The sequence below is a fragment of the Bison bison genome, unplaced genomic scaffold, assembly GCF_000754665.1.
Source record: "Bison bison bison isolate TAMUID 2011002044 unplaced genomic scaffold, Bison_UMD1.0 scf7180017864153, whole genome shotgun sequence".
NCBI lineage: Eukaryota > Metazoa > Chordata > Mammalia > Artiodactyla > Bovidae > Bison > Bison bison.
The window spans coordinates 327,773-338,745 of NW_011494725.1; the positions used below are offsets into that span (position 1 = coordinate 327,773).

At 38.8% G+C, this 10,973-nt stretch overlaps 1 protein-coding gene across 2 annotated transcripts in view; it reads right to left on the bottom strand.

The window, feature by feature from the left end:
* HDHD2 (haloacid dehalogenase-like hydrolase domain containing 2) overlaps nt 1-10,973 on the bottom strand; it is a 49,584-nt gene that overhangs the window by 15,108 nt on the left and 23,503 nt on the right. For both annotated transcript variants that reach the window (XM_010840959.1, XM_010840960.1), the window contains exon 4: nt 8,680-8,764. In XM_010840959.1, the coding sequence (XP_010839261.1) occupies nt 8,680-8,764 (85 nt within the window). The remainder of the gene's footprint in view (nt 1-8,679; nt 8,765-10,973) is intronic.

A 10,973-nucleotide genomic window follows, 5' to 3' on the forward strand; every position in this document is an offset into this window, starting at 1 on the left:
GCTGGGAGGGATTGGGGACAGGAGGAGAAGGGGACGACAGAGGATGAGATGGCTGGATGGCATCACCGACTCGATGGACATGAGTCTCAGTGAACTCCGGGAGTTGGTGATGGACAGGGAGGCCTGGTGTGCTGCGATTCATGGGGTCGCAAAGAGTCGGACACGACTGAGTGACTGATCTGATCTGATCTGATCTGATCCGATCAACTTTCCATAGTTTATAATTCTTACTCAGCTGTGTGTGGTTTGTCTTCCTCACTACCATATAGTCTCCACTATGCTCATCAGTCTTGCTCATCACTGTATTTCTTACTTCAAAAAAAAAAAAAAAATCCAAAGCGAAATAAAAAACAAGCCATGGGGTACTTCCTTGGGGGCTCAGTGGTAAGGAATCCACCTGCCAATGCAGGAGATGTGAGTTCGATCCCTGGGCTGGGAGGATCCCACATGTCACAGAGCAACTAAGCCCAAAGGCCACAACTACTGAGTCTGGGCTCTAGAGTCCAGCAACCGCAACTACCTAGCGCACACACCACAGCTACTGAAGCCCACGCGCTCTCGAGCCTGTGCACTACAACAAGAGAAGCCACCACGATAAAAAGCCCGCACAGCTGGAAAGTAGCTCCCACTGGCCCCAACTAGAAAAGCACCCACGCAAAGCAAAGAAGACCTAGCACAGCCAAGAAATTAAATAAATAAATAAAATTATATTTAAAAAAGCCCAAACTCTGGGACCTTTCACTAGACACTTACTGAATAAATTCATTAATGGATGAAGCACTATATGCCTCAGTATCCTGATCCTGATCTATAACATGTGGAATAATGCCTACCTTTTTGGGGAATAAAGATGATATATGCAAACTTTTTCATAATATTTGACAGTAATGATAATGATTTTTATTCATAAATATGGGAAGGGTAGTGTCTGTGCTACTTAAAATAGGTAACAGCAAATCACTTCACATTTGTGGGTCTCAGTTTCTTATCAAATGAAGGAACTGAATCAGATTAGGTCTTGCAACCTCAACACTGACATTTTTTACTGAAAAATGCTTTATTGTGAGAGGAGGCTGTCTTATCCCTGTTGGATGTTTGGCAGCATCTATGGCCGCTACCCACTAGATGTATTCTTTTCCCCCAGTTGTGACAACCAACAATGTCTCCAAACAATGGCAAATGTCCCCCTGGGAGCAAAAATGTCCAGAGTTGAGAACAACAACTAGATGATGCCCAAATCTTCACCTTCATGGACTTCCCTGGTAGTCCAGTGGTTACAAATCTGCCTGCCAACGCAGGGGACATGGGTTTGATCCCTGGTCTGGGAAGACTCCGCCTGCGGTGGGGCAGCTAAGCCTGTGCCCGACAACTACAGAGCCCATTCCCTGGAGCCCATGCTCTGCAACGAGAGAAACCACGGCAATGAGAAGCCTGCACACCACAGCCTGAAAGCACCCCCACTTGCCACAACCAGAGAAGCCAGCATGCAGCATCAAAGACCCCACACACACCTCTCAAAAAAACCAGAACAACAACAAAAAACCTTGACATTCAATACAATTAAAACGAACACCAATCAATCTGACAACACAAACTACTAAAAGTTCAAATCAAAACAACAGCAAATCATTAAATATATCAAGAGAGAATCCCATCAACACTTAATTGAAACCCCCAGAATATCTCCAGTGTCATATTAACACAGCAATTTTCTCACTTATAGTAGGCTACCCACTATCACCACTTCTGTTTGGTATTGTAGTTGGGGGTCCCAGAGAGTATAATAAAGAAAAACAAATGAAAATACAAAGACTGGTAGGGGAGAAGTAAAATTGTCATTATTTGTGGTTGACACAATTATCTATGTCGAAAATTCAATTCAAAAGATTTTACAAATAAATTATTAGAATTAGCAAGTGAATGTAAGAAGGTCAATGAATAAACACAAGGTTAACATACAAAATCTCAATCATATTTCTCCATATTAGCAATGAACAATTAAAAACAAAATTAACAAAATACTACTTACAATCACATCAAACAGGAAATAGAAAGATTAACTTAACAAAATAACTAACCCATACTCTAGAAAATGTACTCTAGGAAAAAAAAAAAAAACCCATACTGCTGAAAAATGTAAAAATAAAATCTAAATAAATGGAGATATATTCCATTTTCATACACTGGCAGCACACTATTATTCAGTAAGTTCTACCCAAATCTGTAGATTTAATAATGAAGGACCAATCAAACTCCTAGTGAGCCTTTTTGGTAGAAACAGACAAGTTGATTCCAAAATTCACATGGAAAGGATGTAGAATCTTAAAAAGGACTGAGTTAAAGAATGTATACTACCAGACATTAAGTTTTATTATAAAGCTGTAGTATCCAAGACAGTGTGGAACTGCACAAATGTGAAACAGAGCCACACTTACATAGTCACTTGATTTATGTCAAAGCACTAAAATGTCACTGCAATTCTGTGAGGCTCTTGAAAGAATGGATCTGACGCAGTAAATGTTACAGAAACAACAGGATATCTGTAAAGAAAAAAGTGAAATTTACTTCACACAATTCATAAAAATCCATTCAAAACAAGCCCTAGACCTAACTGCTAACGGTAGAACAATAAAGCTTGCAGAAGAAAACATATGGAGAGTATCTTCATGACCCTGAGGTGGGTTAAGCACAACAGAAGAAAATACCGACAAATTAGACTCCATCAAAATTAAAAATGTCCTATTCTCATACTATTAAGAGAATGCAAACCACCGACAGAAATAAGATATCTGTAGGACATATATCCAACCAAAGACTTGTATACACAACACACACAGGACTCCAACAAACCTCTAAGAAAACTATAAGCTTCAGAAAGGAGAAAACATTTGAATGGGGAGATCACAAAACAAGTTACCCAATGGCCAGTAAGTATGTGAAAAGGCTTCAGCAACATTACTCACTAGGGAAATACAAATTAAAACCCAGTAAGATACCACTATACACACCAGAAAGAATAGCCATAGTGACACAGACTAAGGAGAGACTGGTGGAACTCTGGTTCATAGCTAGTGGGAACGTATGACTCCATAAAATCAATGCGTAAAATTACTTAGCAATATTGACTAAAGCTAAGCAGGCACTTATCTATTATCCAGTAATTTCCCAGATAAAGACCCCAAAGAAATAAATGGGTATGTCCCCAAAAAACATGTAGACGAACGTTCATAGAAGCTTTCTTAAGAGCCAAAAATGGAAAAATCCAAATGTCCGTTATTGATCGAATAAATTGTGGAATTGCCATACAACAGACTACAATACCACAAGAAAAATAAAGAACAAACAAAACAAAAACACAGTACTGCTACATGCAACAGCCTGGATAAATCTGAAAAGCAGACCAAAATAAAAAAATGCTACAACTGTATGATTTCAATCATATGAAGATTGAAAACTTGCAATATTGACAGAAGTCAGAGTAACGGTTTCCCTGAGGACGGTGTGGTACTGACTAGCATAGAGAACCTTTTAGGGTGCTGGAAATGTTTTGTATCTTCATCAGAGTGGGGGTTATGCTGCTGTATCTATGTGTCAATTTTTACTGAGTTGTACACTGACAATCTGTATAATTTACTGTATAGATTATACATCAAATTTTAAAAGATCAGTAATACTGTATTTATGTAGTTTACTCACCTAAACCTTTCGCTTACGAGTGGCAAGAGTTGCCTTGATCATAAAAGAATCTCCCAGTTAATTAAAAAATGAGTAGTAACTGACATTAAACTCAATTCGGTATTCCGTGATCTTCAAATTGGCATATAAAGTTGCTCTTCTGCATGTACTAATGGAACGCTTTAAATAACTCAAGTTCTTAAGTCTTCAACAATTTCTTATCTCCGGAGTGTTTTATTTTTATAGTCTGGACTTTAATTAAAAAGACTGCATAGCAGTCAGCTCTTTCAAAATGGAAAAAGCCCAAAGAAATATTTCTAGTTTAAGCCCTCTGCCACACTATTCTAGAATTCCTTATGCCAGGGCTCTCAGAAAAGATTCAGGAGTTGTGGCACAAAGGCAGCAGAAACTGATTTCCGTTGAGTTTTTTCCCCTCCCCTTCTCCTCGTCCCTTTCTAAGGAACTGAATATATTAAATATAAAACTTTTTATTTTTCTTAATGAGAAGGGGAAAGGAAAGCAATCCAACATTCAACAGAAACCATTTATGGGGATAAGAATTTCTTCCCAAAACACAGGAGAAACTGGTTTCTGCATACCTCTAAGACTTCAGAAGGATTCTCATACCTTGTAACAATTATAGGAAAGAAGTCATTAACAAAGTGTTCAAAACATAAAACTTTTTTTTTTAAGCAGCCTTCATCTCTGCATTTAAATATGAAAGCTATGATGTCACTTTAGTTGTAACAACATTTTAATAAGCTCCTAGAGAAGCCGCAGAACAGCTGTTCTTAATTTAGAAAATATTTTTTCTGTGAACTTTTCTTAGGTTAAGCAATTCCATGTAGTTTTTTCCCCAAATTCCTGGGATCTCACAACTATACTTCTGAGAAAACACGTTATGGAAACATAACCATTGCTTAACAAACATGTTCAGAAGTTTTTTTTAAAATTTAACTCATAAAACCTGGAAATAACCAACAATCAGAAATGCACGACACTTTTTAAAGTGGAAAATGCTCTGGGAATCAAGTATGTTTTAGAAGAATATTTAAGCATATAGAAAAACTTAAAAGGCAAGTAACCACACAGCATATATACATTCTCAGTTTTGGCTATATATATGTTCCTGGAAACAAACTAGTCGTATGTTAAAATATTAATTGTCGATCAAACTAGTCGTATGTTAAAATATTAATTGTCGATCTCTTAGGTGGAGAATCATGGGTAATTCTGTTTATTCACATTTCTTTTTTGAGCATTTCAAAATTTCCACAATGATGTATTACTTATTTTTGGGCTTGTTAATGCTAAGTTCATTTAGATTAAGTGATCTGCTTACCCAGGTAGCATTTCTTCTAATAGATAACATCAAATTTAATTAAAATTGGTCCATTACTAAAATGCTCAAGCTTTTTTCCCCTAATACATCAGAAGATAAAAAAAGACCTCCCTACAAGGTGGTATAAGACAACTGAGAAAATGAATGAACTAGACCTACAGGTATTCATATTGATGAATCATACATTGTTTCTAGAGAAGAAAGCAAACTGATGAATATATAAAGTATAAAACATGCAAGATAATATTATATATTGTCCAGAAATACTTATGTATGTGTTACAAGTATAAAGAAATGCAATAATAAACACAAAATTCACAATCCGGATTACTTTTGGGCTTTGGCTAACAAAATTGAGGAGGGATACATACGGGATAGCAAACATGTTGATAACTTATATTTCTTAAATTGGTTGATAGACATATGGGTATTTATTATATTATACTTTATAACTTTTCAGTTCAGTTCAGTCACTCAGTCGTGTCTGACTCTTTGTGACCCCATGAATCGCAGCACTCCAGGCCTCCCTGTCCATCACCAACTCTTGGAGTTCACCCAGATTCACGTCCATCTAGTCAATAATGCCATCCAGCCATCTCATCCTCTGTCGTCCCCTTCTCCTCCTGCCCCCAATCCCTCCCAGCATCAGGGTATTTTCCAATGAGTCAACTCTTTGCATGAGGTGGCCAAAGGACTGGAGTTTCAGCCTCAGCATTAGTCCTTCCAATGAACACCCAGGACTGGTCTCCTTTAGAATGGACTGGTTGGATATCCTTGCAGTCCAAGGGACTCTCAAGAGTCTTTTCCAACGCCACATTCAAAAGCATCAATTCTTTGGTGCTCAGTTTTCTTCACAGTCCAACTCTCACATCCATACATGACCACAGGAAAAACCATAGCCTTGACTAGACGGACCTTTGTTGGCAAAGTAATATCTCTGCTTTTTAATATGCTATCTAGGTTGGTCATCACTTTCCTTCCAAGGAGTAAGCGTCTTTTAATTTCATGGCTGTATACCTTTTAGTACTAGGCAAAAGGAAAAAAGACATCAGTGGCTTTTAGGATTTGAATGTCTCATAGACTCCAAACCCAAATCACCTCTATTCCCTACTGGTGGTTCCTATCCTTCCCTAAAATCAATCCTTTAAAATTCAGTGCTCTCAATTTTATTCAGACATTTTAGACATATTTGTGTAACATGGAAGGCTGATGTATTTGCCTATGGGTAATATGCCTCTAAAGCTAGTATTCAATGCAACAGGATTTAAAATCCAATGTATATTCTCATTATAAACCTGAATAGTAATTTAACTAATTGGTGGTTCATCTGAGATGTCTATATTTGCCACTCACAATCCAAACAGCTGTAGTCATTGGTTGGAAGGCACAGTCTCTGTGGAGACATCAATATGCAAAGAAGGGCAAGACCTAAAATCCTTCTGTTAACTTTCCAACCAGCTGTTAAGTGCATTTGTGAAATTAGAGTTGACTTATAAGTGCACTATAATGCTTTAAAATGTAGTGTTTAAAAAAATCAATATGGTTAGGGAAGTGTACTAATTAAGACAGCATCCGAGCAATTACAAAGTCAGTATTATGTCAACATACATTTTTATTACCCTGAGTCTAGTATTTATCTAAGACAGAGATCTCCCAACTTCCTATTAAATATGTCCTTCCCAAATTACCAGCTAAAATCAATCAATACCTTCTCCTTGAATTCTGTGGTTCAAGAACTGAATAAAATGTAGTAGGGGGTAAACTCGGAAGGAAAAAATAATAGCAGATTCTCCATTTCAAATGAAAACTGCTTTTGGTATAGTTACAAACCTTACTTAAGGAGCAGGTGAGATAATCCCCTTGTACCTCTATCCCCAAAGAAGCTAGAACAGAAAACTGAAGTAGGTGAAGGAAAGAAATTTTAATACTCAAGTTATCTGGCATAGTAGTGGATCTCTGGGAAATAATGTCTGAGCAATTATAAAAGTGAATTTGTTTTTATTTAAATGAAGGCTTGACTATCACAGACACTGAGAGTCACAGACAAAAGTGCATTCAGTAGTGTTATTTCCGGCCACACAGACTGTACATGAGGACAGCCATCTTCAAGATCAAATAATGTGCCCAGATGTGTGAACCTTGTAACAAGTTTTAACATTCTGATTCTAGGACATATATTTACATCAAGAAGTGAATTCTACATCAAGTATAAGTTAGAGTGATTCTTGAACACCTTTGCACTGGTAAGAAAATGATGTTAAAATTCCAAAAATTTACTAAGCTGTTAAAGAAATCTTTTTTAAGTTAAAGTACATCTATGCAATGTGTAGGACTACTTAACTTGTCATAAATTTAAAGGCAAATCACACTGCTTAATATCCAACAAGTAAAAGGCAAGATAAAAAATGAAAAGTTTATAAAAATGAAAAATCCAAGGGGAAAAATTAAATCAGTCTCACTCTAGAGCAGATTTGCAAATAAATTTTGATTCAATTTATTTTAGGAAGTAGAACCAGTATGCAGCTTGCCTTTTGGAAACAGCAGTGAGAAGGTCCTACAGGTAAAACACACACACGCAAGAGAAGATTTATAACATTTTACCTGGTTCTCCAATTTCTACCAACAGCCACTGGAACACCTCCACTTAGAGGCCCACAGTTCAAAGGACCTCACCCTAAACGCATCACCTCCTGAGCCCACACAGAGCACATTCTCCATTACACACACTTAGACATCTCGATGTCCTCCCTGACTCACTGTTCTACTTCACCCCTGACCCAACTGTCCATCAAGTCGTGTTGACACTACCAGAACCTAATTTTCTTCTTCCCTACTGCCCCAAATCCCAGATCATCCAACCATTATCACTCATCAAATACTTTCTTTGAAAGTATGGTCAAACCTGACAACTTTTTTTGGTAGCCTGGATTCTCACTGGAGGGAGAATCACATTTACTATTATGGGTGAGTCAGCCTGGATATTATTTTCCTTCAGAGATCACAGTTAGTGAAGAGTCACAGTAGTGACAATAAGAGATAAAACTCTGAGCTTAAGAGCTGCAATTTGACTGTGAATTTCTGCCCCAGAATATTGATCCTATAAACCAGAAAAACCGCAGTGATCACTGCGTTTTAACATATTGATAATTAAAAAAAAAACTAAGACAGTAATAAATATTATTTAACATTGATCTTGAAGTGATCTTTAAGATATTTGTTCTCATGTACAATCTAGGTGGCCGAAAGTAAAACATGTATAACCTTACATGACAAAGACTTGAGAAGAAGGGGGTCTTCCCTGGTGGCTCAGTTGTAAAGAATTTGTCTTCCAATGCAGGAGACACAGGTTCGATCTGTGACGGGGAAGATCCCACATGCCTCAGAGCAACTAAGCCCGTGCACCAGAGCCCAGGAGCCCCAACTACTGAAGTCCACATGCCACAGAGCCTGTGCTCCACGAGAGAAGCACCTCAATGAGAAGCCCTCTCACCAGAACCAGAGGGTAGCCCCTGCTCACCACAACTAGAGAAAGCTCACATAGCAATGAAGACCCAGCACAGCCAAAAATAAATAAATATATGAAGAAAATTATTTAAAGAAAAGAAAAAGAAGAGAAGAAGTGAGTATATGATCACATGAAAAATAAATAGCTAAAGACTCACCGGAAGGCTTGATTCAGAATTTGATAATGAAAATGTTCTGGTGCCAGTCCTATGACCACAGCATTAGGATCGCTTGTCTGTATTCCTGAAAATGTGAAGAAAAAATTACTGAAAAATGCAATTAACAGTAATGTCACAGTTTATAATAAAGCAGTTTTAGGCAACCAAGTCCGAATTTTTGTTGTAGCAATAATCTGAAGTTTAAGAGATTATCCTGCCCAGTATACTTTGGAAGTATGAGCTATACTTAAAAGAAAAAAAAAGATCTCCTAGTAGTTTTGTATATTACTTTTGCAGTCTTACAGCTATTGAGTAACTAGAAGATCTGAACTAAAACTTGTAACCTGATGTTCTCAAACAAGTAACAATTTGTAACTTCAAAAAGCTTTACTCATTAAAATCATCAAGAACAGCCACAGTTCTCTATGAGCTATCAGATCAATAGCAACTGATGAGGGACTGGAAAGCTAAGAGGCAAAGAAAATTAGACTTTCTGAGCCACATAGCTGAGGCACACACAGTCGTGATAAACACAGAATGCACTGTAGATCCTACAGCTTTCTACACGACACCTAATCCACATTTAGTTCCACAAATATCATTCTATAATGAAAACATCTTTTAAGGCCTTGGTACCTGATGACAAGACCTTAGATACAAGAACCAAACGAGGGTATTCACCATCACAGTTATTAAAACTCTGATTGAAGGGTCTGTGCATTATTCATATGCCAATTCCTATTTGCCTCTCTTATTGCCTGCCTTTAAGCATTCTCATTATCAATTCTACCAAAATGTGAGGAGAAGTAGTAGAAAGAGCAGATAGTCAAGATTTTCAATTCCCTCCTAACCGGCAGCCACGAGTACTGAGTAATTGGTTACAGCTTGTTGAAGGGTGAAAATAAAATCAATGGCTATAGTGAAAAGCTGAAGTTTTTGTATACTTTTTATTTTCTCCATCTACCACTAGCTAAGATATTCAATATTAGCCAAGATATTTCCATTCCCTTCAAAAACCCATCGACTCTGGGTATTTCCATGTTGCAAGTTCAGTCTTACACTAAATAACAAAGATTTCTTCCAGACCTGGGATTCTGCTTAGATGTGCCAACTCTAGCTCACTGCTGCACAACCAGAATCTTTCTTCAAATAAAGTAAAAGGTCTGGATAAGACTGTTTTGCAGTACTTCAGCTGGCCCAGAAATATAAATATACTAATTACAGAGTGTATGTGTCATTATTTTTGGCAGCCCAGTTTCTGAATATCATTTTCATAGCCGGGGAATCCACTAGCTCATGAGGCTTGGTGAGGAGCAGATCTCACCCTCTCTTGAAAACACTGCCTACTTGTATTTCCAGCCTCTCTGCAGCTATGGGTACTGGCTTGAGACGGAGGGTCTGCCAATCAAAAGCGCCCACCCCAGGCTCTTCAATGGAAGCTAGGAACGTAAAGCAACTGGGAGAATGCCACTGGAAATTCTGAGGCAGGAGGGCAAACTGGAACTTCCAGTCTCCAGTGCCGCTGGGGTCAACAAGCCAGCTGCAGAGGGCAGTGTGCAGAGGCACACTGGGCACACCCAATCAGCTCTGCACGCGAGGGGATGCATACTGCTCCTGGGGCACAACCCCGGAGGCCTACCCCAGCCCCCACTGGGTGGTTAGTTCTACAGGCCACCCAAACAGTCTTTTTTGTTGTTGCAGACACATAAATGATGTTAAAAAATGGAAAGACTAGCTCATAATGAGTCCTGATGTATCTATCACCCAGCGTTAGCAGTCACCAGCATTTTGCCTTTTCATACTGTTCATGGGGTTCTCAAGGCAAGAATACTGAAGTGGTTTGCCATTCCCTTCTCCAGTGGACCACATTCTGTCAGACCTCTCCACCATGACCCGCCCATCTTGGGTGGCCCCACAGGGCATGGCTTAGTTTCACTGAGTTAGACAAGGCTGTGGTCCTAGTGTGATTAGATTGACTAGTTTTCTGTGATTATGGTTTCAGTGTGTCTGCCCTCTGATGTGGAGAAGGCAATGGCACCCCACTCCAGTACTCTTGCCTGGAAAATTCCATGGATGGAGGGGCCTGGTGGGCTGCAGTCCATGGGGTCGCTAGGAGTCAGACACGACTGAGCGACTTCACTTTCACTTTTCACTTTCATGCACTGGAGAAGGAAATGGCAACCCACTCCAGTGTTCTTGCCTGGAGAATCCCAGGGACAGGGGAGCCTGGTGGACTGCCATCTGTGGGGCTGCACAAGTTGGACACAACTGAAGAAGACTTAGCAGCAGCAGCA